Below are 27,574 nucleotides of genomic sequence, written 5' to 3' on the forward strand. Positions count from 1 at the left end.
GCCTCAACTGACTCAACTTTGTTTCCCAGCGGCGAAATACCGTTTGCAGCGCAGGCTTGCTCACGGAGAAACTGAGGTTGAGGACGCAGTTTCGCCGAGACTGGTTGCATTGAAGCTCGAAGATAAACGTCGTGGATGAAGTCCTTTACAAGTCCCGATTGTCCTGAGTACGGCTGGGCAAACTCCGAGGGAGCGTTGTGCAGGAGAGACGGAAACTGAACGCTTGGGTCAGCTGGAACTCCTGACACCTGTTGGCATGTAGCGAAATCAAGCTGCGTATGAGCAGGGGACTGTCGATGCTTTCAGTTCCTCGAACAGCAAACCGAAGCGAAATGTCATACATTTCCGCACGCATGGCAGGAAACGTGCTTGGCTGGACAGCTTGGATCAGAGGCGATGTGGTGAGGTGAACTACATCGATAGCAATGGCCTGCAATGTCTCGACTGGCTTTGCGGAGTTCGGGCCACGCGGCATGTTGGCCGGCCTCCCTAGGTCGCGACTTTCCGCCATGCCGCCGGGTCGAGAGAGAAGGGTGGCGGGAACCGCCATCTTGCACGCCTGGGCGAGGAAGGTTATGGCTGTCGACGCCATCTTGGCGTTGCGTCGAGACGCGCTGAACAGACGAGCTGTTAAAGACTTGAAGTTCTTTGTGAACTTGCTGTACGGTTCGTCCGATTTCCTGGGCCTTCTTGAGCGTGAGGGACGCTCTTTCGTAGAGTAACCTTTCTCGTATTCTCGTTGATGCGACGCCTTGGAGGATTTGGTCGCGAAGGGACTCATCTTGCCAAATGCCGAATGCACAAGCAGGCGCTAGCCTTTGTAGCGCGGTGACGAAGTCCTGAAAGGTTTTTCCAGGCAGTTACTTCCTGTCCCAGAAGATAATGCGGTGCACCAGGGGATTTGTGCATTCTTCGTAGTGCTGGTTGAAGATGCGGAGAACGTCTTTGAACGTAGCAGCCGTCTGGTCCGTTTGCGACGCGAGGTCGTAGTAGAGACGCTGCTCCTCGAAGCCTAAGTTGCTCAGTAAAATGGCTTTCTTCCTCTCGTCTTGTAGTGTCTCGCCTCCGGTTGCCTCGAGAAACGCGCAAAATTACCGTTTCCATGTGAGCAACGGTACCACAGGAGTGCCGGGTAGCGCCAGGAAAGGTGGAATGTGGGGTACGAACGCCATGCCGGGCACCGAAAACAAAGGCGGAGGAGTTGCGGCTGACGGGGGAGACGTAGTTGCGGCGTCTTGCATGCCGGTAGCAGGACGAGGAGAAGAAGTAGCACGGCAAGGGCACGTATGAAGCAGAGTAATTGTTTACCTCGTCGCCAGTTTGTCGTAGCTTCGACGGGGCGGCCGGATGAAAGTTTACAGCATGAGGCCTAAACAGCCGGGGCGCGCAGCGCCGCAAGATAAGAGCCGGGCTGCTTCAGTCGGGGACCAGACAAAGAATGCTCTTTTATTTCTGCGAGGGGAAACAAGAGGCTACACACAGCGCTTGGCGCTGAGTGGTGCCCTGACGTAAACGACCAAAACCGAAACAAGAAGCTAACACAGGATACCACAGCTCAGCTAAAAGCTCCTTGATAAAACACCAAATACCGCGTTGGACGTTGCGGCCTGTGAGAAAACAAGGATATGACTGTGCCGTTAACAGCAGAGGGTTTTGTCACCAGAAACCATGCAGGTGGTCACTAAATGGCATCGCGAGGTGTAAAGCGTGTTTCTACAGCAGTTGAGAAGCATTTAGACTACGAAACCTGCCAGTAGACGCGAAATCTAGTGGCTATTTAGCGTTAAGTGGAATACCTTTTGGCTAATGTTCTGGTGACGTAAAAATGCGTAAATATAATACTGCCTAAAAAGTCACTAAGTTCCGAAGCTTAATATAGGGGCAAGTTTTCGAACGCGCTAGTTGCATATTGACACGTGTACTTATTTATTTTATTCGGGTGACCGCTTTTCAACGTCTAACAAATGTTATCGGTCTGAGCGGGACGCGCCCGCATGTATCGGAGTTTCTCGAATGTTATCGATATTTCCACCCGCTGTTTGTTGTCACCGAAGCTTGTGTAATCTGGGGCGTGGTTGGAGATCTTTGTTCAATACGCGTCATGTACCGCTGCTGCAACGTCACAAAGCAGCAGTATGGAAAATTTGTGAGAACGGTGCGGAGAGAGCAGCCAATCGGCAATCGATGAAATCCCGGAAGTTTAATTCCCGCGTTTCTTGTCTCCTTGCAGACAGTATACTACGAAACAAAGTGTTTGTCGTCTTCCAATGAATGAAATCCTTATCTAAAGAATGTTTTTTTTTTCTTCTCAAGCCTAAACACGTTTTCAAACAGTAATACATGTGATTACTACAATGTAGAAGTAGTAGTTAGACATATATAATTTATTAGCTATGCGGCGTCACGCCTAGGTGGTGTCGGGCACGGAGAGGAAGAAAAGTAAACGGTGTGGACAGTGGAGCACTATTTGAGAGGCAACAAAAACATTCTAGTGGCTCGCTGGCATCGGAAGATGCGGTCGAGTTCGCGAGGCAACGAACGTACTGTTTGTTTCGAGAAACGACAGCGACGCCGGAATCCGCTCTCTGCCATTTCTTCAAACGCGTTTCACACCTCAACTGCTATCGTTCCTCCTCAAGCAACGCCAATGCAACAACCAAAGTTTTCATTGCAAGCGCTATTTTCTCGAAATACAGTATTAATTGGATCTGAAGGTGCCATTCCGTGGCCGAAGCCGTTGTTTGGATCCAATCCAATCAACCAGACACACCATGCGAAGCCGGTCTCATAACGAGTGTATAATCGCTCCAAACATTCGAATTCCCGTCGCCTTCGGCACCTAGCAGACGTCGTACTCGGTTGCTAGATGATTGACAGGAGCGTGTCCTGATTTTGACGTCACCAAAACCGTAGCCGCGCCCCGCGGCTGGCGACATCTACGCGGAGTAGGCCAATCGCGCGCGCCGTTATCCGAACAAACGCGCCGAACAACGATCTCCGATCACACCGCTGATTGCAGGTGGGACGCGAATTGTGCAGAATTTTTTTTAATCACACGCGGGCACCAGCGATTACTCTGGGGCCTTCGTTGACTCATGTGTAAAAGCCGACGCGCTTGACCTACACATAAAACTTTCAACGATCGCCGACTGTGTTCAGCCCTTTCGTAGTTCTTTTAGTGCAGCCAGTTTTTGAGTGCACAGGTTCGTCCTAGAAAATGCTAGTTTAGTCTTTCACTGTATTGGTACTGTGTTCTTGACCATCGCCGCCATGTGACGTGCGGTGGAGGTGGTGTTGTGTTCATGTACCTAATGCCCCTGCAAAGCCACGATTGAAGCTCGAAACCTGAGGACAACACCAACGTCGCAAAGGATCAGCGAGCCAACCATAGGTAGCAAGCGCTGCTACCGGAATACAGACCTGTTCCCGAGCAAACTAGAGGGATCAAAGCCAATTCAACAAGCCAAATCACTACACCAGTGTCCCTCACTCTGCTGCAACGACCTCAGGACCGATGAATCTTCCATGGATGATCGACTGAAGATCAGAAAGCTGGCTGGAGATTTACGAAAGAATCGCCACGTTCAACACCTGGAACTCCAATGAGAAGCTACTGCATGTATCCTTCGCCTTAGAAGAGGCCGCCAGGACGTGAAAGTCGACCCTAATAACATGGAACCTGTTCTGTAATCGCACTCTGCAGACCTTTACAAGTGTCGGTCGCAAGGAGTAGGCTGAAATTCTGCTAGAAGCCCGAGTACAACTGCCCAACCATAGCATCGCGATCTTCACGGAGATGACTGGACAGTCCGGTTCGCCGTCACCAGGAGGCCACCTATCGCCGTAGTGCGAACCACGCACTTGCCCAGCCCGCGGCAGCTCTGCAAGCTCCTTTCCAGAAAACTAAAAGCAGCATCCGATGAAGGCGCGGTTGCTGTACGTCGAAATTATGAAGAATCTCCGCGCCCGACGATCACGCTTCAAGATTTATTTTGACGATGCAGCAACGTCCCGCCGCCATTCTGGTGAAGCCTGGCAAGGAACAATACGCCGACAAAAGACTACCTGACGACACCACGTATTAGCCATAGGTCAAAGCGACGCAGCCGTGGTCCAACGCCAAGACCTAGGTCCAATGGATGGCAGAGAACGACAGACTTCGATGTGCTTCTTGACTGCCACGAAGTCACCGCGCTTGTAGACACTGAAGCCGACACTCAGTAATTGGTGGATTAATCGCCGCCAAGCTGAAGAAAGTCGACTAAATAGGACGGCCCTCAAGTTTGGACAGCTGGAGGGCACCTCCTAACGCCGACTAGAATCTGAATAGTGAGAATCACATTTCATGACCGGACCTACCCTGTGACCTTTGTCCTCCAACAAGGCTCTCGAGACGTTATTCTCTGCATTGACTTCTTGAACCAACACAGCACAATCATCGACCTGAGGTCGAAGTCAATAACGCTGCCCGAAGATCAAACGATTCAAACGAACAGCTCCCGTATTCACCGCGATTTGAGTGCGCTTGATCAAGTGAGCGTCCCGACTCGCTTCAACGCTTTCATTTGTGTCGGCACCGAAACACTTGCAGACGTAGTAGGCGTCATCGAATGCCATCAAGCTCTGCTGCTCGATCCCGAAATTTGCTTCGCAAGAGGGAGCGCTCCACTGCGAGGAGGAAAAGTGGAAGTGGTGCTGATCCGCTTCAGCAAGAAATTCAAGTTGGTCAACAAGGGCATGAAAATCGCATACATCGAGTAAATTGGAAACCAACGTTGTGCTTGTACTGTCGGCTTCTGCGGAATGTACCTCGACGGCCATACTTCCCGAATCGGCCTTCGACATAAACCCAAGCCTCCCCATGATTAAGCAACGATGGCTTGAAAGTATTCTCGACGACACAAAAACTGCTTTTCGACGTCATCGAGAATTAGACAAGCACCAGTTGCAGAGCATCGCTTTATAATCAAAGAGCGCTCTAGACCACTCCGCCAGAGCGGTTACCGCGTTTCGACGCGAAAAAAAATGGAGCTTTGAGGTGGCACATTGACGAAATGCTGCTCGACAACATAATCTAACCGTCGAAAAGCGCGTGGGCATCACATGTAGTGTTGGAGAAGAAAACGGGTCGAACTCTGCGCTTCTGCGTCGATTATCGTAGACTGAACAAGATGACGGAGAAAGATCTGTACCTCCTCCCACGGATAGAGGACGCATTGGATCGGTTCTGCAATGCTAAATACTTTTCTTCGATGGATCTCAAGGCTGGCTACTGGCAAATAAAAGTCGGCGCGTGGGATCAAGGAAAGACCAGCTTCATCACGTCAGACGGCGTCTGGGTTCAAGGTCATGCTATTCGGATGGTGCTCGGCGCCTGCAACGTTTAGCGCGTGATTGAGACGGTGTTAGCAGGGCTAAAGCAGCAGACCTGTCTTGTCTACTTCAGTGACGTCGTCGTCTTCACTGGAAATTTTGATGATCACCTTAGGCGGCTTATGAGAGTACTAAAGGTCATCAGGGCTCACTCTGAAGCCGCAGAAGCGCCGCTTCGTTTTCGATGAGCTTCTGTTCCTGGGCCATGTCGTCAAGAAGTGTGGAGTCCACCCACACCAGAAGAAGACTGCTGTCATCGCAAGGTTCCAGCAGCCATTGGACAAGGAAGCAGTGCGTAGATTCTTTGGCATGGGTGCCTACTACAGGTGTCTGGCGCGGACTATTCGCGCATCGCTGAACCGCTGCCACATCTATCCAAATGCGATCTAGAGTTGAAGCGGGAAACGCCGCCGGTCGACACGTTTCCATCACTTAATAATATGACACACGCAGTCGCCACCGGCACTTAATCACTTCGACGAGGACGCCGATACAGAAATCCACACTTACGCCAGCAGCCTAGGCCTTAGTGCCGTCCTAATCGAGAAGAAAAACGAACCTCATGGTGTGATAGATTACGCTAGTCCGTTGCTGTAAAAAGCAGGATGCAATCATTGTACAACCGAAAAGGAATGCCTCGTTATCATTTCGGCTAAAGCAAAATTCCATCCTTATTCATATGGCAGACCATTCAAAGTCTTCAGCGGCCATCACACGTGGTATTCCCTGGCGAATTTAAAGGACATTTCCGGGCGCGTAGCATGGTGGGGCCTCAGACTACAAGAATATGATATCACTGTAATGGACAAGCCAACACGAAAATACTGTGATGCCCACTTCCTGTCTTGCTCACTCGTGGGCCTGCCACCCCAGCATGACCAAGACGAGGACGCCTTTTTAAGTAAAGTAAGTGAAAAATACTTTGCCAAGCAGCTGCGAGTAGATCCAGAGCTCAGAAGCCTTGCTGAGTACTTGCAAGGAAAGGCCAACGTTGTCCCGAGGGTTTTGAGGCGCGGACTGGCTCTTACTTTTCTTACGAGGTGTCATCCTGGTAAAGAAGAACTTTTCGCCAGCCCGCGCAAACTAATTTCTTGTCGGGCCCACAGCACTCCGATGAGAAGCCCTGCACGCTCCGCACAATGACAAAACATGCGGCCACCTCGGGATTTTTCGTACGCTCGCAAGAATACAAGAGAAGTACTATTGGCCGCGCTTTACCGCCCACGTCGCCCGTTATGTCCAGACATGTCGAGACTGTTAGAGACGCAAGTTGAGTACCGTCAAGGCCAGCGGCATTACTACGGCTGATCGAGACTCCTTGCGGACCATTTCAGCAGATCTGGAAGGATTTGCTAGAGCGCTTTCCGACGTCAGTATCTTGAACCAATTAACTGTCGTGGCTGCAGACTAAGCTCAAACGCTCAACGTTCTACACACTCAAACGAAAGCACTGTCTAACGGTGTGCGGACGAAGTTGTCAGTTTTTTTATCCTGAACATGCTTCTGCGACATGATGCGTCATAAGTCCTCATTATTGACAGATAAATTACTTTTACATCATGCGTGCGCTTTTACTGCTGAACTTACTCGAGCTGTCCTGCAGTATAGCCAGACAAGTCACCGAAGCACCACTCCCTGCGTCCCGCAGACGAACGAGCAAACAGAACGACTGAACAAGACACTCACTCGCATGTTAGCCATGTACGTTTACGTCGAACACAAGACGGGGGTTGCAGTGCTTCCATATGTCACCTTTCCTTACAACATAGCAGTGGAAGAAACAATACAAATCAAGCCATTCAAGCTCTTTTACAGAAGGACCCCAACGACGGCTCTCGATGCCGTGCTGCCGCACGTCACCGATGAAGAAAATCTTAACGTCACCGCCTATCTATAACGCGCTGAAAAAGCCCGACAGCTCTTCCGCTTGCGCATCCAGAACCGGGAAAGTATCGACATCCGGCACAACAATTTTCGACGCCTAATTATAGCGAGACAACTAATATTTTACACAAGATTCATGTAACAGCAGTTATGCGATAGTTATACACAAAGGAAGGCGGAATGCTCAAGAAATTATACAATAGTTCGGAGGACAAAATAAAAGCAAGAATGCATCAAAGAAAAACACAGACTTATAGTGGAGTCGAATATTGCTGGCTCCGGAAAACTTTTTTATATCGGCCATTGAGAATTGACCTACTTTTAAGTTAGTAGGCAGTTGGTTCCAAATTTTAGCAGTGGCATAGGTGATAGTTCTTTTACCATACACATTATTAACAGCTGGAATGTTAAAACGAGAAGTGCAAAAATTTCTAGTTGGACGAGATGGATATACAAAAACAGATGATGATAGTGGGATGTTATGGTTTAGTATATGTATAACCACACAAGCTAGTTTGAAATCCCGCATAGCAAAGAAAGGTGTAATGTCAAAGTGACGAAACAGCGGTGCGGATCTATCTGTGTGCTTACTATGTGTTAATATTCGAAGTGCTGTTTTTTGTAATATATTACTATTTGATTTAAGTAAGTGTTAGACGTAAGTCCCCAGGACTCCGCACAGTAACTCATATTGTTTTGAAAAAGGCAATAATACAAACTTTTTAATGTGCGAAGCGAGAAGAACTTTCTAGCTTTTATTAGGACAAAGCAAGCCCGTCTCAGTTTGCTGCTTACACGAAATATGTGAGGATTAAAATTGAAAGCTGAATCTAGAGTTATACCAAGATATACCTTTTGATTGACTCGTTCGAGGGGGTTTGCGTCTATTCGTAACTCATTTAGGCTATATGAAGTTTTATATGGACTAGAGAACACAATGTATTTAGTCTTTGAGGTATGTATTGTTAACTTAATTTGTAAAAACCACTGGCACGTCTGAGAAAGATTACTATTAGCGTGCCTTTAGAGCATATTAGGGTCATGACTAGAGAACAGAAGGGCTGTGTCATCAGCATACATAATAGTTTGGGCATAATTCAAAGCATCTGGCAGATCGTTTACGTACAAGGAAAATAGTAATGGTCGCAATACCGAGCCCTGAAGCACGCCACAAAGGATGGAATGAACACTTGATACGGATTTGTCGATTTTAACACATTGCTTGCGACCAGAAAGATTGCTTTCGAAAAACTGCTTCACTTGACCTCTGAATCCATACCGATGTAGTTTTGATAGTAGTATATCATGGTTCACAGTGCCAAGCGCTTTTTAATATTAACAAAAATGCCAACTACATACTCTTTGTTATTTAATGCTTTGTTAATAAATTCTCTTATGCACTGTACAGCCATGGAAGTAGATCTGTTTTTCCTAAAACCATGATGGTTGTCTACTAGTACGTTATATTTATCTAGAAAATAGGTAAAACGTTTCATCAATAACTTCTCAAATACTGTGTTAAGGGCACTAAGTATTGATATAGGTCGGTAGTTCTGGATGTCATCCTTACTACCGGATTTGTAGATTGGTGTGACGCGCTATTTTAAGTGCATCTGGATATGTGTTCATATAGAAGGATACATTAAATAATTTTTCTAAATTCCCACTCAGTTCCTCGATGTGCTGTTTATGACGAGTAAGGGGATCTTATCTTTACCTGGTGTTCTTCCTCCAGTCATTGTTTTAACGGTAGAAATGATTTCATCATGAGTAATCAAAAATCAAAAGAATCAAAAATAAAAATAAAAAAAACAAAAGATCAATCAGAAGTATAATCAAAAGCAAAAGAATTAAGTACAGGAGCTGGGAGCTCGGGGGCTTCGTGCATAGTTAGTTGTTTCGCAAGAGTTGGACCTATATTACGAAAGTATTGATTAAAGTCTTCCGCAAGGCTTTCTGTGGTTCTAGTAGGTGAGATAATTTCTGGCAATATATGATCCTTCTCTCGAAGTGTAATGATCGAGTTAACTATTTTCCACATTTTACGTGGAGCATGTTGGTTGCTTTCTATAAGAGTTGTATGATACTTCTTTTTGGCTTTTCTAAGTAAGGCCAGAGCTTTATTTCTATGTATTTTATTTTGTGTACGATAGTACTCATTAGCTTTGAACTGCTTGTGCTTTCTATACCATTTATCTTTAGTTTGTATAGCAGCTAAGACCTCAGTCGTTACCCAAGGACATACTGGGTCAGAATAATAAGATTTTGCATGAATAATTGTTTCTTTAAAGCAAGATGAGATAACATTTATAAGGTGGTTGAATTCTTTGTTGATATTCTTACTGTTCTCAACATTGATCTCTAGAGTGCGCATAGGCGAACTTAACAGGCTGTGATCAATATTTGTTTTCATGCGTTTCTTAATTTCTTTTTTGAGAGGAGAACACGATGCTAGAACAAACACTGGAAAATGGTCAGAAATATCAGCATGAATGACTCCAGAGAAAGACGGTGAGGTTTCGAAATTGTGTAGGATATGGTCTATGAGCGTCGCTGTGGAGGGGGTGACTCGAGTTGGTTGTGTTATTTGATTAAGGAACCCGTAAAACTCAATCAGGTTCCCGTATGGTGCTGCATTGTCATTAAGAGTGTCAATATTAATGTCTCCACATACTATTGCAGGATTATTCATAGAAGCGAGATGTTCTAGAGCAGGTTCAAAGGCATCTAGAAAAAGACTAATGTGCGAACTTGGGGAACGGTATAAAGCACCTACAGTTTACATGGAACTCAATTCGAGGAATAAGAAAACATATGCTTCGGGAACTTGACATGTCAGTTTTGGACAATGCTTGAAAGGAATATTCTTGTGTACATACAAAGCAACTCCTCCGCCACGCGTCTTTGTTGGTCGCGAGAGATAAACCGAATTAAAATTTGGAACATTAGAGAATTCATTAGGTTTCAACCACGTTTCTGACAACGCCATTATATCATACTCAAAGAAATGGGACTATAAGGAAACCAGCAAAGAGTTATTATTTTTAGTTAAGCTTCTAATATTGCAGTGTAGTATCTTCAGATTATGCGCAGCTGAAAAAGCCGCGTTCAGATGCGACACATTACAAATTTCTGGAAATGGCTTACCTAATGCAGAGGCCACAAAATCATGCAATCAAATTCAAGTCTTCCTCACAAGTGGTGTGAATGACTGAAGAGGTTTCAGTTTTTCTGACAAGAATTTTTCCATTGAATAACCAGGAAAATTTCCACTGTATTTCTTTCCTTTTCTGAGTGGTCCTGCTGAGCAAGATCTTCAATTCTGGACATAAATGTTCATTTAAAGTGTTGAAAGTCTTTAAAATGTTCATTTAAATGTTCAAAGCGCGCCCTTGGCAACTCCACCTATTTTTTTTGTTTTACCACTTTTCGCCGTCTAACAAATGTTATCGTGGGCGCGGGACACGGCCGCATGTATTGAAAGTTTTTCGAATGTTATCGCTGTTTCTACTGGCTATCTGTTGTCATTACGGTATGGCTACTGTGTTCTTCACCATCACCACCACTTGACAATACGGGCAAGGTTTGAAAGTATGTGATTCAATTACAGGAAACTACAATTATTGTGTTAACTGCTAACAAAGAACTGAAGTTGACAACGCATACACGTAACATATAGGGTTTCATACAAACTTTAGGAATCGAGTTGTGTTTGTTCAAGGTCGCACAAGTCTGCGGTAATTTTTTTCCTTCATGTCGATAATAACTTCTATGATGTCGATCAGCCTAACTTTGCGATGTCATCGAGACATCTCTAGTTAAGTCCTTTGAAAGAGATAACATTCTGAACGTAGCGTGCCTCCGCGGGGTTTAGTGCTCTTAGTTCCTTCCAGGTTCTTTGATATCTGGCAAGTGAGAGTTCACTCACCTGTATTCCCTCATCACCTGGCTCATTAAATCCCGACGCTGTATTGCTCTAAATTGAGGATTGCGAGGCTTTTAATCTGGGTGATTATCAGTCTTGTCCGGTAACACTAAAATTGGCGCCTGTATAAAAGCGTTATTCTTCTAAAAGTTTTTATTCACAGATAGAAATTACCTAAAGTTTCTGTAGCACCACATTGGGAAATTTCAAACCCTGCAAGACAGAGCTTGCTGAATGAGGCGCAACAAAATGCAGTGGTGTCGTTTTTGACCAATTGTTGCCGGCGAAGAGGCCTGTGTTCGCGCATTACTTCCAAGTATAATGCTTATTAACCGCCATGGTTGCTCAGTGGCTATGGTGTAGGGCTTCTGAGCACGAGGTCGCGGGATCGAATCGTGGCCACGGTGGCCGCATTTAGATGAGGACGAAATGAGGAAACACCTGTGCACTTAGACTAGGGTGCACGTTAAAATACCCCAGGTGGTCGAAATTTCCGGAGTCCTCCATTACGGCGTACCTCATAATCAGAAAGCGGTTTTGGCACGTAAAACCCCATAATTTTTATACAATGCTACAATGAGAATATGTTATCACAGAATAAAAAACAAGCACATCAAATAAACACACACATTTCTGTTTGATGTAGGCACGCTCACGTGAACTTTCAGGATTCGTTATATTTTACGCAACGTGAATCGAACGCATAAAATATGGACTAAACTTTTTACTGCGCAGGGTCGTCGTCGTCAAGGTAAAACGCTGAGCACGATGAAAGGACAGAAGCTGTCAGACCGAGACTACCACTACTGGAAGCAAAAGGCGCTCGAATATAGCAACAACGCTGATTGTGTGAACGAGAATACTTTGCAGAATCACTACGAGAAGTACGTACAACGCAAACGGCGAAAGCCTTTAGGGAAAGCTGTACTTCGTGTTCTAGCGTTACGATGACACTGAACAGCTCTGCTTGCTTTGGCGCGCATCTTTCTGCCACTCGTAACATGGGACCGAGGGGATCCTGTCGACAGATGACTCCAGCTGAGAGCACTTAGACCTATAATCTAGTACTTCGTGCAAGTTCTTCAAAGCCAACTTCGGAATGCGCTCGGTTATCCTGTTTTTTTAAGTATCTTATTCTAACCCATAAACCCAAGATCTCGACTCTGTCAGAATTATATAACAAGATAGTAAAAATAGTTAAGTGAATATAAACTAAAGTGTATTCTTCAATATTTTCACAGGCTCACACTCATCTTAGAAGACATTGACTACCAACGCACCGTGCTCGATCAACTCCAAGGCCAAGTTCAGGAGGTTCAGCGGAAAATCTCTCTCTCTATCATCCACCTCGAAACGCTCAAACAAGTTTCCCTGAGATCTGGTAAAGTGATGAAAGCTGCTTGTTCGAGTTTACTTTAGTCTTTTTACAGGTTTCCTGCGTCGGATGCAGGAACGAGTCAATTATAAATGTGAAAGCTACAGGAAAGCTTTGCGAGATAAGACGCTTTAGTTAGTAAAATACAGTATATCGAGTGGGCTTCCTCGGGGTTCTATCCGTAGGGATGCACCTTAAACAGCCTGATGAAGCTCTCAACTTGCACTCGAAAAATACAGAAATTTGTTAAGGACATAGCGGTCCAGTATTTGAAGGCCGTGGAAATGGGATTCATGAAAGAACGTTGATTTATATTGGTTGCGATTACATTTTTCCTTGACTTCATGAGATGAATGCTAGCTTCTTTGTTTCGTTGAGCAGTCAGGCAACGCAGTGTTTCTATTCGCAATATCTAGCCAGGCATGTACAGCCAGTTGGCAGCCATGTAAACAAGAGTGGTGGATTTGCAGGGTGTCTTTTCCAATGTCGATCGTCATTAGCCGGCCAGTGTTTTCTTTTCAAGACTCGATAATGGCGTCAAGAGCTGGTATCTCTATAAGCTGGCTCCATTCTACTAACCCATGCACACTATCATCGGCAGCCACGAACCCACAAATCAAAAATGTCATGTGAAACACAGTGATTGTGCGCAACTCAAGTTTATTTAGGGCACGTCAAATATCTAAGGAACATGAAGACACAAGCGGGCTTTTGTTATCCTGACATCACCATCACTTTCTCTGGACAGTCCCCCTTCCGCGATTGCAGCCTTGCCTACAAACAGCCTCGGTTCGCCTCCGCAAGTCTCAAATAAGCGGTGGTACTCTTTATGAGACCGCAGACCTCCAAGACGGTTTCCGGAATTTGCTGAGAGCTATGCTTGTGCTTACTCGCCACTCAGGATAGCAGAGGGGGGGGGGGGGGGGAGGGAGGGGTGTAATGTATGTGTAGTACAACCGCAACTATCGTGCATTAAAGATGCGTCTCTTCTAGTCATGTCCATCGGCCATTATCCAGTGAGTCCTTAACTCTGGAAACGCAGCGTTGTCGCAAACGTTAGAATCGAAGATGCAAAATGCTTCTCGTATAGCAGAGAGGCGCTGGGCCATCTCACGCTTTTCTAAAGTGTGCTGGTGGCGCCGCCTGTTGAAGAAGAAACCATGAGCTGCATTCGCGGCCGCGACGGCCACATTGTGGTTGAGGCATAATGCAAAAGCGTTTGTGCGTACAGTGCATCAGGCCCGCGCTCTAAAGCACGCCAGCTGGGAGAAGTTATTCAGCAGCCTTTCTCTGCGGCTTCTCGCGCAGACAGTGCTTCCGTTTCACACGTTGAATCGCATAATTAAAGGCGTGCCCTATGCGCACCGCTGCCCATTAGGTTGCACACCAGAAAGAAAATGGGCACTAGTCATGACGAGAACGGACGCGGAAGGGTCAGGTGTCTCATATGGTCGCAAATTCCGCGCGAGAAACAAGATTCGTGTGTTTTCCAGGCACACGCAGATAAAATCCTAATGAAGTATTTAAATCAAATTCAACTAAAAACCTTTGGCGTAGTGATCATTATAAAACTTAAAAATCGTAAGTTTGAGTACTCGTGCCTATGCCTCATTTTTTAACACTTATCGTGCAGTTTTCGAGCACTTTTCGTGCAGCTTGTTCAAACGTTCTGCACACCATTCAACGAGAACTAAACAATTGTCTACATATCTTCACACTTTTGCTACCAGGAGCAGAGCAAGAAACGTTTAACTAATGTGGACTTTATGTGCGAGGTAAATATCACTGAAGAGAGGCGGAAGGCATAAGCCTATTCAAATTCTGCTTTTTTGAATGTACTCTCTTTCCTCCCAAACGAGAATTGTAGATTTATTATAAAATGTCAACAATTTGAAAAACCTACTAACCGCAATTCCTGTCTCGTTCTGAAATGCCATCGATCCAAAGTTGTCAGTGCATCCTTCTACACATTTTAGCATCACATCATGTGGGGATGAGATGCGAGGTATTTTGCATCGAGGGCATTTCTGTCGATGTGAAATCCCTGTCTTCTACTCTTCCAAATGATGGGATGCTAAAATGCGTGGAAGAATGCAATGACAACTTTCGAGCGATACCATTCCATAACTAGACAGGAATTGTGGTTATTGCGTTTTTAGAATTTTTGACAATTTATCTCAAATCCACATTTCTCTTGCGAGGAAGGGCGGTAGATTCAAGCAAGTGGAATTTGTATGGAGTCCTGTTTCGGGCTTCTCCTCTGTGATATTTACTTTGTACATAAAGACCGCAATATTCAAAGTTCTCTTGATATCACTGGTTGCTGACTTGTGCAGATATGTAGACGATTTTTAGTTGTTATTCAATTTCTGGAGGTGGTGTTTGAGCTCGCTCTAAGAAAAGTGTTATATTTACTACGAAAGAACCTGCATCTGTTAGAGTTGACGCATGAGCTACCCGAAAATAACTGCTTAATGTTTTTGGACGTCAACCGCGAATGTCCAGTAGACATTTGTGCTGGTCATTTGTACCCAGCAGCGGGAAGCCGGTTTTCTCTTTCCTGCCAGCTCATTCAAAATTAATCAAAACAATAATCGTTAATGTCTACCTCGTCAGTGCCCTCAGCGTTTGCTTTACAAGCGAGGGGTGGCCGTTGTACTGTGAAACACTGGAAGGGTGTAGTGCCCTGCATTGCTGGCGCGGTATATGCGACCCATCTCTCTTGTGGAAAAGAGTAAGTGAGACAGACAGGAAGGTGCTTAAATGATCGTCCCAGGGAGCACCATAAAAATGGGTACAACACGGTACAAGGTCATCTGGATATTTATTGCCGCCACCATGGGTGTAAGCCCTACTTGGAAAATAGCGAAATGCTCGCTAAACATAGTTCGCAGCTGAGACATGAAAACGTCGAGGCATTTCAATAGGCGGTTTGAAAGCTCTTGCATCAGTTCTCTTTCGAATACACTGTCATTTCTGGAAATGGGGTATCTTTGCAGGATTTGAATAGCAAGCATTTCGTGTGCTTTCCATCTACATGGCTATCATTATCAGCATTGCAAATGATATTCCAAATTTCTTGTCCGTCATTCACATATTGCGCATGGTAGCACCTTCTATGTTTATTACATCATGGCTTCATGAATAAACTGTTATAACTCAACGCTGTGTGCGTGGCGCTCACGTGTCCCTGTCTTTTTTGCGTTCTGTCCTTTCTCCAATGAAGTTCAAACACAAGCTTCCACGTTAAATGTATTTGTCATTTTCGAAATCAGCATTCAAAAGACTCCTACAGTGCATCAGTGATTGTCATTTTTTCGCGCTGAGACACGGTTGCCTGTATTCTTTTTATTGCGAGTGGTCCATGAGTTTCACTGTGGGGGTTTTGTGCCGCCTCCTTCGAGAAATGGCACCACGCTGCTTGACCAGGCCAGCAGCGTCGGAGGGAGTGAATGGTTGTGATGATTGTCAGATAGTTGTGAATAATTTTCGTGATTACTCCAGTCAATGTGCTTTGCTGGAAGCTATTTCATCCTTACATCTACTCTCAATAACGGGAGTGCCAGCGTTTTTATACGGCGAAGTCCAAGCGCCTCACTATCGCGTTACAAAGACAGTCGGTGGCCTTGAGATAGCATGCCCTGCAGTGCGCGGCCTCAATGGTACTTCGCTACCATCGTGCCGTTTCCTTCGTGTAGTGTAAGCTGATTGTCTTCAACTGAGCTGATGTTACCGCAGGCTCACTTAGTCCAGTCGTACCTTAAAAAATATTATTTATATAAGCATTTTAGTAACACTCTGCAAACAATTGGCCGTCTGCTTGGTTTTTAAACACCTTTATATATACAAAGGAAGCAATTCTGGAAAAATCATGGAATGTGTTTGGAAACAATTTTAATAGGTAGGGAAATCGCGTGTTCTTGAAATTACTTCCCATTCTACAGTAGCACAGAATCATTTAGGGGCAGCATTACAAGTGAGACAGCATTACCTCCATGTTTCGTAGAAACGTTCCCAGAAAAAAATTGGCTGAGTTTAGATCCGTTGAAAATTGCTTTAGAGAAGAAATACTAGTGCCTCCTAACATTCCATTACATTGTGTCGTTAGCAAAAGGTATAAAAACTAAATATTTCTTTTCGACCAAGCATCGCTTTTAGAAAAATGCCGCTTCAATGTGTAGAGAGATAGTAGTGAAGGCTGCCTTTATAAAAGGTCACTTCATGTTTTAAAGAAGTGCTAATAAAAGTGGTCTTCATAAAAAAGTAACCTTAATTTCTAAACAGTCTGTATTAAAAAAATTTTTAATACCTTAAATTTCTAGGCATATTTAGAAGAAAATGTTCTGAAAAAAGTAACTAGGCTGTGCTTTGGCGTTGTATAGACATCTGTTAGTAGAGTTCATGTAAATAGGCTGTCACGAAAGTCACTAGGAAGTTGTTAGGAATTATACAGACAATTGCAAGGGAGCGACACCTTGGAATATAGCTGGTTCACTTGGTTAGAATTTCTTGCATAGAGGACATTGCTTTGCTACACAGAATGGAACGAATGGCAATAGAGATGAATTCAATAGCAACACAACAAAATTGATGATCATAATACGGCCTTGTAGAAGTAGAGAATAACGTAATCAAGAACTGGTAGCACAATAGGCTAGTTGGTGCGGATTCCATAGGAATAAACACACAGGTGGGCTAGTTAACCCAATTTGAATAGTTGGCTCTTCCCGCTATACAAACAAAGCTGGCAGCAGTATTTCATAGAGTGTAACTATTAGAGCGCGAAGAGCAGGTGCAGAGGTGGAAAGAACGGAGCGTATGATTGCAATGTGCTCACGATGACGTCTCCTACACAAGGAAATTGCTATGAAAGGAAGAGCCGTGGCAACGTAGATGCGCGTCATGCCGTCATCGCCAACACGTGTAAAGGGCATGCACACAGAGTTCCCCGGTTCGCATGTTAAAAACTCTCCCACCTGCTCATAGCACCTAGACGTCGTCAACCACCCATGAATGCGAGCGCCACATAGCGTAGCATTTTACACCATAGTGATTACCTGGCTCCCAGTGAAGGCGAAAAGCCATGGAGACCTTCACCCTGTCATCCACGTGTCCACACATTACTCTCTAGCTTTGCAATGGCAGTTTATCAAGGACTGGAGTGGGCCAATACTGATGACAGCGAAGGAGTAAACTGCACTATAATCGGTTAAAGAGGGACAAAATGGACGCGAAAGACACTGATCCCTCGGCAGAGAAAGGCTTGTTTCATAAAAATAATAGTACTCTTGATGGTGCATACGCTTGTTATTCATGATAATCATCTGCATCATCAGCCTATTTTGTGTTAACTGCAGTACGAACACCTCTCCCTGCGATCTCCAATTACCGCTGTCCTGCGCCAACCGACTCCAACTAGCGCCTGCGAAATTCTTAGTTTCATCACCCCCCCTAGTCTTCTGCCATCCTCGACTGTGCTTCCCTTCTCTTGGCCCCAATTATGTAACCCTAATGGTCCACCGGTTATCTAACTTCCGCATTACATGACCAGCCCAGCTCTATTTCTTCCTCTTAGTGTCAATTAGAATATCGGCTATCCCTGCTTGCTTTCTGGTCCACACCACTCCATTCCTTTTGCTTAACGTTACGCATGACATTCTTCGTTCCATTGCTCTTTGCGCGATTCTTGACTTGTTTTCTACCTTCTTTGCCAGTCTCCAAATTTCTGCTCCGTATGTCAGCACCGGTAGAATGCATTGATTGTACACCGTTCTTTTTAATGATAATGGTAAACTTCCAGTCAGGATCTGACAATATCTGCCCGATGCGCACCAACCAACTTTTATTCTTCTGTAAATTTCCTTCTCCTTATCAGTGTGCCCTGTGAGTAAATTACGTAGGTAAACGCACTCTTTTACAGACTCTAGAGGCTGACAGGCGATCCTGAACTCTTGTTCCTTTGCTCTGCTGTTGATCATTATCTTTCTCTTCGGCGTAATAATTTTCAACCCCACTCTTATACTCTATGCTTAGTTCCTCAATATGTTTGCTGTAATTTGTCCCATTGTTTCTCAAAAGGACAACGTCATCTGTCAATCTAAGGTTGCTTAGATATTCACCGTTGATCCTTACTCCTAAGCCTTCCCAGTTTAATAGCTTGAATACTTCTTCCAAGCATGTGGTGAATAATATTAGAGAGATTGTGTTTCCTTTTCTGACCCCTTTCTTTACAGGTATTTTCCTACTTTTCTTGTTGAAAATGAAGGCACCTGTGGAATCTTTGTAGATACTTTCCATGGTTTTTACGTAAGCGTCCTGTACTGCTTGTTTACGTAATGTAACATTGTAGAGTATCTTTTCCTGAAAGCAGTCTGTTCCTTTGAATGACCGAAGTCCAGTTTTGCCTTTATTCTATTCGAGATGTCTTGGTGAGTATTTTATATAATACTGGAAGTAAGGTAATGGGCCTATATTTTTCAATTTTCTAGCGTCCCTATTTTATCGATTAGTACAATGTTGGCATTCTTGGAGTTCTCTGGTACCCTCTAAATCCACAGTTCATATGCAGAGCTGACATTTTTCTTGCATTATGTCTTCTCCATCTTCGATTAAATTGACTGTCATTCTATCTTCTCCAACCGCTTTTCCCCGTTTTATGTCTTACAAGGCCGTCATGGCCTCATGGCCTCATCGCTTGTTATATATGGAGCGTCTGTAACCTTTTAATTACTACTTTGAAAGGGAGTATCACGACTGCTCTGGGTACTGTATTAGAGGTCAGTATAGAATTCTTCCTTTGATTTTACTAGATCTTCGAGATTGTTCATATTACCCTACTTATCTTTCAATGCATATATGTTGAGTTATCCTATGCCAAGTTTCCTTCACACTGATTTCAGGTTGCGTCCGTCTCTTACGACTTCTTCAATCGTTCTGACGTTAGTTTCGAATATCACCTATTTTCGCCTTGCTGACCAGTTTTGACAGTTCCGCAAATTATATCTTATCTCTTCAGTTGGACACTTTCATTTTTAGTCGTTTCTTTATATACCGAAATTTTACTCTCGAAATTTTCACTCACTAAGGTTGCCGAGACAAGCCGCCAGAGCAATATACATAATCCATCTGGTCACCTCAGCAAGTCTAATCAACTTACTGGAGTCTGTGCAAAACAGCGCTGCACGTTTCATCGCTCAAGACTATAACCAACACTTCAGTGTGACTACGTGTGACTACCATGAAGATTTCTTTATCACTATCATCCTTGGAATTACGTAGGAAAATAGCCACTCTCTGTTTATTGCATGAAATAGTCTACAGCGCACAGGCAAATACCTTGCCACTATCAAAACCACATGGCATATCTCGCAGGCTTTATAATTGACATAGTTTTACTCGTCTTTTCGCCCATACTCAAACCTTTAAGACATGCGCACTTCCACGTTTAATTGGTAAATGTAATGACCCTGATAATATGTTCTGTATTCATCACCATGTGGCATTTCGAAATGAAATACTAGCCTCCTATGACTGTTTTTGCTAACCACATGATCGCTTGAATTCATGTTTATAGATTTTATAAGGATATCTTGTAGGCCCACTCAATTTTTATAAAACCTACTAAAAATAAAATTATTACGATGTTATATCTACTAAATTTTACCATTATATAATACCTGGTATTCGAATTTCTTTTATTTGTTTTCGTGTTCTTGTTAAGAATTATTGTCTAGTCCCCTTCACATTATATTCCTACATGGAGCCTGTGGGGCATTTGTAGATAAATAAATAAATATAGTTCAGAGCCTCGCCTCAACTAACTGACCTTGGGAGTGGTCTTTCTATAAGCTTGTACGGTGCTTATACGATTCCTCTTTTAAGCTAAAGCAAACGCATCGGCGTTCAGTTAGACATGGTTCATACAATTCGAGCGGGTAAGCAATTCACGTGCCTCTTCCCGCTGCTTTTGCAATACTTGCATTACAGCAGTTGCGAATACACGCTCGTGATCTGCGGCAACACAGACATAACACGCGAAAACGAATGCAAATGCAAGTGTCGAAGGAGGAACTCGACGCAAACTACGACCGGTTTTGATGTAATGAAAATTGGTATGTGAACTGCACAACAGCTGTCGCTACATTGTTCTTCCTTATTGTTTGCGTGGTACTGCAAACCTTCTCACCACGTTCCCTTCTTCCTTTTGCGCGACAATCATATTTAGCTTCACCTTAACAAGCACGTTTCACCAGCGCGCTTTGGAAGTTGCTGCGGGTAAATTCTTGTACCTTAATTATGTCATAAAATGAACAGCGCTAACATTCTTTCATACATTGAGTTCCCGGAATACGTTTGCGAGATAGATATAAGGAAACTTGTTGTATATATGCTTACTAAGTGGAAATTTATTTAAAAAGCAACGCCGTCTTGGCATCTATATCCGATGGATGAATGCTGATAGAGATGTTTGTAATTTGACCACTTCATATTGTCATTTCTTTGAGGGGTGGGGGCTGTTCTCACTGGAATGTCAGCGCAAAGTAGGTCAGTAGTTTCAGTCTAAGCCCATTTTGTAAATCTCACATGCTTGAAAACACGCTTGAAATAATCGCGATAGGCGGGCTTTGCTGATCGCGACAGGTAGCACAGAATTTCTTGGTGGTTCTAGCATCGTGGTTTCGGAATCTCCCATACGCATGCCACCGTGAACGCGGCTAAGTACACAATTTCTTTTTGGCAAATTGGGAGAGCACTGAAGACGTGCGAGAAATATGTTTCAGCGCTTAACTGGAGTCCACTGGCCGCGTATGCACGGAGATACACCCATCGGCTTACGGTCGCGCCTGCCTGCCTCTCTCGCCGGAGAAGTCCTTTGAGAACAAGTCGGAATTGCTACGCCCTAATATTTCGTGCCCCCGAAGCCGAGTCATCGCGTGTGAGATGGGTGCATTGTACATATACCCAGAAATTTACCAAAACTTTTGCTCACGGACAAATCCTAAGAGTGGCGAGATGGGGCTTCAGAACAATGTGCTTCAGAGCCGCGCGTAAACCAGGCGACCTTGGAAGCGGCCTTTCTGTAGGCTTGGACAGCACTTACACTTTGCCTCCTTCAGCTTACAGCAAACGCGTTTGCGAACAGTTAGACATAGTTTGAAATTGAACGTGGTACAGACATGGCAGTAAAGATAGTGGTGCTGTTCGTGACAGCTATTTGACAAGCCAGCAGGATTCAGCCTAGGTCAGTAAAGCAAGCTTCGCTTTACCAAAGTTCTATTGCGATATTGTGGTGTCGGCTGAGGTGCTGAGGTTTGAGGTTGAGGTTTAAGGTTTCCCTAGGATCAGGGCTCGTATTCTAACAAAGTTTGCACCCGTAGGGGCTTATTGAGTATCCAAACAATCATCGGCATCTGATTTGCGTGCTTTTTCTTCCTTAACGCTGGGTACCAGATAGTTTATAATCACGAACGGTGTGTGAGTATCAACGTGACATGGCATTGTTGACTGGAAAGCAACGAGGGCTAAGTTTCAAGAACGAAAACTCATGCAAGACAAGCTACCGCCCAAATACGTAAAGTTATTTCAGATTGTGGAGATAGCAGCAGTGTCACAAAGAAGCTATCGGTGCCTTTTCCACTCACTACTATAATTTCGTTTTCCAGTTTTGTGTCATCAGTCGAAAGGCGAGGAGGGCCTTCAGTGATGGTAATGTGTACTCCAAGCTGCAGTGATCGTCTTGATCGGGGGAAAAATACTAAAATGTCTAGCAACTGCAAGCACCAGTCGTGCCAAAAATCAATAGCACAATGTAGTAACCAAGAACTTGAAAAAACACGAACAGTGTGTCTGCACGTGAGTAAGAGAATCTCTGTGTTCTACATAGACAAGAAAATTGTCTGTTTATCTGTGTAAAGGTGCTACCGGATAATATAAAGTAGTTGCGACACTGAGCTGAAGATTTTGGCAAAACGTACTCACATCACTTCGGAGCAACTCAGGAACCAATGCGGAACACAAAACACTTATGCACAAAACACTTATGGCTGAGTTCACAAGAGCGCATGACGAAAAACAACTCAGAAGTTCAATGATGCCTTACACGCAGACACCAAAAGCAATATGAAATGAAATAGCGCGTGACATGTCAAGCAGTTGTGCATTCATGTGTGTTCTCAATTCCACCTCCTATGTTCTGTTTTTTGTTGAGTTTCATTATTTGTAAAACAAGAACAAATGTTCTTGCTTACATAGTTCATCATGACGTGCCACAAATGGCAATCTTTCTTTTTGAAGGCGGAGTTATTTCCTTGAGTAAAAAAAAAAACAAAGCTGCCGCGTTATTTCTAATAACTTGTTTTCTTGATAGTTCTTACTGCTGCCAATAGATTCACGCATTACATTCCTCTGTAGCCCTTTAAAAATTTGAACACATCATATAGTCAATTGACAGTTAGAAGGTGGGTGAAATGAGTCCAGCACTGCGCCATTTCAACATGCAGATCCTACGATGCTGACTACTTCGATGCCTGCACAAGCAACCATGCACTACATATCGCGCCAGTCTCCTTATCCTGGGACCAAGATACAGCGCTTCCCAGTGCCAGACAAGTTCGTTCCATGGGAAATCATGTGGCTAGATTACGATCCTGTCACTTACACAAGGCCTCGGTCGCAGTTTCCGGGACCACTACAGATCTACGTGGATGAGGACATACTGATGTATGTGCCAACTTTTGACGTTTCCTTGCTGTTCAAGTTATGCCGAAGCAGCGTGCGCAAAGCGCCTAGATGACTTTAGGAACAGTACAATAATTTATCTTGTTTTTCCTATGCAGTCGACCAAATACGTCTCAAGATTTGCATTATAGTATGCAATATACTTCGTGAGTGCGTGTAAATATGGGGACTCACCGCACAAATAACATCGTGTCCTTGAGTAACTCGTCAACATTCAAATTCTGCACCTTCAATGTTTTCAAGATTCGCAAAGACCGTCGACATTGTGTGAGATTTCAATTCGCTGATGGAATTAGAAATTCGACTGGAACGAGGTCCACCACAGAAGGAGAGATTAAAGTCATATAGCCCAGATATGTCTCTCCTTGGCGCCGGAGTGCCGCAGTGTCGCCTTTTCGCCCCTATAGCAGTTGGTCACTTACTATCTCGTTGCGAAATCCTCATTGGTGTTTATTATTGTTGACCTTTCAAAATTATAAATTAGCACCCAGCTGTTCTGCAATGTTCAATTCGATCATCGGACATTTCATGGTTTTCTTTCAATTAAAGCAATGCTTTGAATTTCGAACGACCCCACACTTTGCTACTACTGCTGTCTGCTGCTATTGTGTGGCCGAGTAACTCATACACAAGAGAACGAAACAATAGTCTTCCAGCAAAAGTGCCCAATGTTGCAACCATGTGCGTGAGCATGTGTCTGCAGTCTTATTTTTTTTTCCATTATTACATAATTCAGCTTCAAACTGAGTGATTTTCTGGTAAAAAATATGCACGACCTAGTAGGCATCAAGATATCAAAAGAAACAAATGCTGAAATCCACCTGCCACATCGCTCCACGCATTCTAGCTTAGCATTTTTTAATGGGACAGGGAGTTGCACCTTGGGCAGTTAGGCTCACGATGATCCTGCATTTTAATTCCTTCAAAAGATGACTAACATAAACACAAAAATACACGCGCCATAGATAAAATTGTCTTTGGATCGCGAAAGGGTGAGGTATGTGGCAACAGATCATTAACGAACACCCTTTGACGTCTTAACGTTAAGTGGCCTCTATTGATGAGGCACTCCCGTATTGGATGCCTTCTATTAAGAGGCAAATAAAAGGCGAGCCTTGTGCACGAGGACATAATTGAAAGCACATTTCTCTCGTGCCAATACATGCCTCTCATCGAGTGGCACGCGTGATAGCACGTGCGCGCACGGGCTGTTATTAGCCTTCATGCGCAAGAATAAAACGGCCCGATAAACGTTCACCTTGCCTTTGTCTTTCGCCGTGTACATCTCTGTGCTTACACCCCGTCTGGCCACACTTCCCACGATTAACATCAAACATCGTGGTCGTCTGTGCTGCTCAATGCTCAAACCACTGCGTCCACGTCTCACAGTGCACGTTCGAACGAACACCTGCTAGCCGTTCACATAGCTTGTGAGTTGTGTAGTGCGTAGACATAAACATCGAAAGATGTTAGAATTGTGAGCTGTGTGGCGCAAAAACGTCATCATCGCAGGAGATCGCACGCTGCGTGGGATGAGAGTGCAGACAATTGTGCCATTCGTATTTATTGAAATATCATTTAACTAAACGCCGCAATAAACCTTAGTGATATGCATTCCAACATATGCGTTGGATCTGCATATGGTTTTTTCTGTCTGTAAGCTGTATTACGGCAATACAGCCCTGTCGGAAAAGTTCAGAGGGGCTTGCATGAAAAATTTCGCTTAAAAGCGAAAGTAACTATGAACACAAACGGACCCTAAAGGCAAAATAACTAGAGGCCGTCCATCGCCCTTATCCAATCCCAAGGAGGCTGCTCTCAATGGAGCACAGGTAAGCCATGAAAGACGAAGCAGCTGCGCCGCGTTGAAGTTGCCGCACCAGCCTCGCCGTGACATCGTGATGATGTCCATTTGGGCGCAGTAAGTTTTCATGGCTGTGGTCATTGCTGTGAATTGAGGAGAAAAACTGAATTTAGCAGGTTTCGAAAGCTTTTACTGAGCCTCGAGGGCCCATTTACGAAAACATACTTAGAAACCCGTGATGCTGCATTGACGCGGTACCTTTGGGCTCATGTAAAAAAAAAAGGTAAACATGAACCTTGATTTTCTTTTACAGTATAGTGCACCGAATAATACGGAAGTATGGACAATTGAGTTCTGAGACAATACTGTGTCAGTTTAAGCTGATTTAGTGTTTCTCTTTAGTGCACCGCTCACTACGCAGGCTCTTTCATATTTGAGCCACCAATGAAGTGAACATTGCGAGTGCAAATGCTTCGGAATCCTAAATAATCAGACCCAGTGGCACATTTACGTGTAATGAAAGCACAAATGCAGCTTGTCAAAAAAATCACTGCGACGACATGCGTGCATAATATTGGTGTCGTGTGAACAGGCGCACTGTCCTTTTCAGTAAAGCCGGGACAGCTTAATCTTTGTCGGTTGTTAAACGGGATCGCAAGTGCAGCAGTACGGTGCGTCTGCGCTGCCGTTTAATAAATATTATGTCACAAGTCACAAATCTCTATTTCCCTCCACGTGGCAGTGCACGATTGCGCTCACTCGTGCTGTGACATGTGCCACTTGGTAATAGTGAATGCGCGAAAAACTTAGTTGGTGCATACCGACTTGACCAGCATGCTATGGTTGTGTTTCTTTTACTCCTCCTTTATTTTCTAATATTCACCACTTACACTAACCCCTGCTTGGAAACTGAAGGATCACGCTTAATAAAGCTCATTCTCCCTTTTTCGCAATACAGGCTGAGCACGGGTGAGCACGTCCAACGTTTGCCATCGCTCAAGTGGAACTGCCTTTCGATGTCTCCTGCTGGCATTAGCACTGACAGAAGATCCTGGATTGTTGACACCGATGGCACGAATATTGTTTACATCTTGGAGTGTGAGGGAGTTCCACGGCAAGTTACAACGCTTTGGCACTGAGCGTTTAAGAACCACTGCCTGCCCGTTCTGCTCACATTACTTCAGAACGTACGCGCATGTATTCATAATCTCAAATATCTATAACTCTGCGGTGAATTCTCACCTTTAGGCTACTATACTCCGGTCGTCGGCTTTATCAGCGCTGGTGGTTGCAATTGGCTATATTTGGCGACACTCGCGTCGTTGCATTTCGACCATGCTGGTAGAGAATATGATTTATGTGCGTAGCGCATTGCAGAACTAAAAAAAGTACGCAGCATTCACGGTCACTGCGCGCGAACAGCCGATGCATGCCTTGAGGGATGACGGGTCCTGAGTTTTGTTATCAATGAAGAACACCGGCCAGAGCTCCTAAAGTCTAAACGTTGACGTGCCCACAAAATTCATTCGCATGGCTGGCGAAGCTCGGGACAAAGAGCTGTCTAGAACTAATTGTCAATAAGATCAAAAAGAGGCTCGCAATCGAAGCGTGGTTTAGGGAGTCGGGAAGACAGAGAAGTACTACGAAAAAAATTCATTGCAAACTTTAAGCTTCTTTGTTCAAACGCAAGGATCTTAATATCTGGAATTCTGTAGTAACCTCCAGGCAAACGCCATGGCGGGTATTAGCCATATTTCAATCCTATTCTCTTAACAGATGTTCGTATGGCATTTTGCCCATGGTTCGAGGCATAGGAAAGTACGCCGTTAATCTTGATGGCTCCTACTGTCTTTTCTACATTTCGTTGACCTGCAGGGGTAAAATCACAGTAACGTTTACTGAGCACCTACTGAGAATTTAAGCGAACTGAACAGAGTAAATAAAATGCACATGCTTGAGCCAGGAAGAGCAGCTCTCATCCTTGCGGACGTAATAGTGTCTGATGTTCACTATCTGATCTACAGTAAAGTGAAGTCTCAGAATACCTCCTGTAGACACGCTGTGAATAGCATTGGAGAGATCGTATCTCCCTGTCTGACGCCTTTCTTTATTGGAATTTTGTTGCCTTCTTTATGGAGGACTACGGTGGCTGTGGAGCCGCTATAGATATCTTTCAGTATTTTTACATACGGCTCGTCTACACCCTGATTCGGTAATGCCTCCATGACTGCTGAGGTTTCAACAGAATCAAACGCTTTCTTGTAATCCATGAAAGCTTTATATAAGGGTTCGTTATATTCCGCACATTTCTCTATCACCTGATTGATAGTGTGAATATGATCTATTGTTGAGTAGCCTTTACGGAATCCTGTCTGGTCCTTTGGTTGACAGAAGTCTAAGGTGTTCCTGATTCTATTTGCGATTACCTTAGTAGATAGTTTGTAGGCAACGGACAGTAAGCTGATCGGTCTATAAT

At 44.4% G+C, this 27,574-nt stretch overlaps 1 protein-coding gene across 2 annotated transcripts in view; it reads left to right on the plus strand.

Moving 5' to 3' along the window:
- Positions 1-27,574, plus strand: part of LOC135900506 (transient receptor potential cation channel subfamily M member-like 2) — a 382,962-nt gene that overhangs the window by 284,830 nt on the left and 70,558 nt on the right. For both annotated transcript variants that reach the window (XM_070536288.1, XM_070536289.1), the window contains 4 exons: positions 11,918-12,066; positions 12,424-12,563; positions 23,057-23,276; positions 26,057-26,212. In XM_070536288.1, coding sequence (XP_070392389.1) covers positions 11,918-12,066; positions 12,424-12,563; positions 23,057-23,276; positions 26,057-26,212 — 665 coding nt within the window. The remainder of the gene's footprint in view (positions 1-11,917; positions 12,067-12,423; positions 12,564-23,056; positions 23,277-26,056; positions 26,213-27,574) is intronic.

This window comes from Dermacentor albipictus, chromosome 3, assembly GCF_038994185.2.
Source record: "Dermacentor albipictus isolate Rhodes 1998 colony chromosome 3, USDA_Dalb.pri_finalv2, whole genome shotgun sequence".
Lineage (NCBI taxonomy): Eukaryota > Metazoa > Arthropoda > Arachnida > Ixodida > Ixodidae > Dermacentor > Dermacentor albipictus.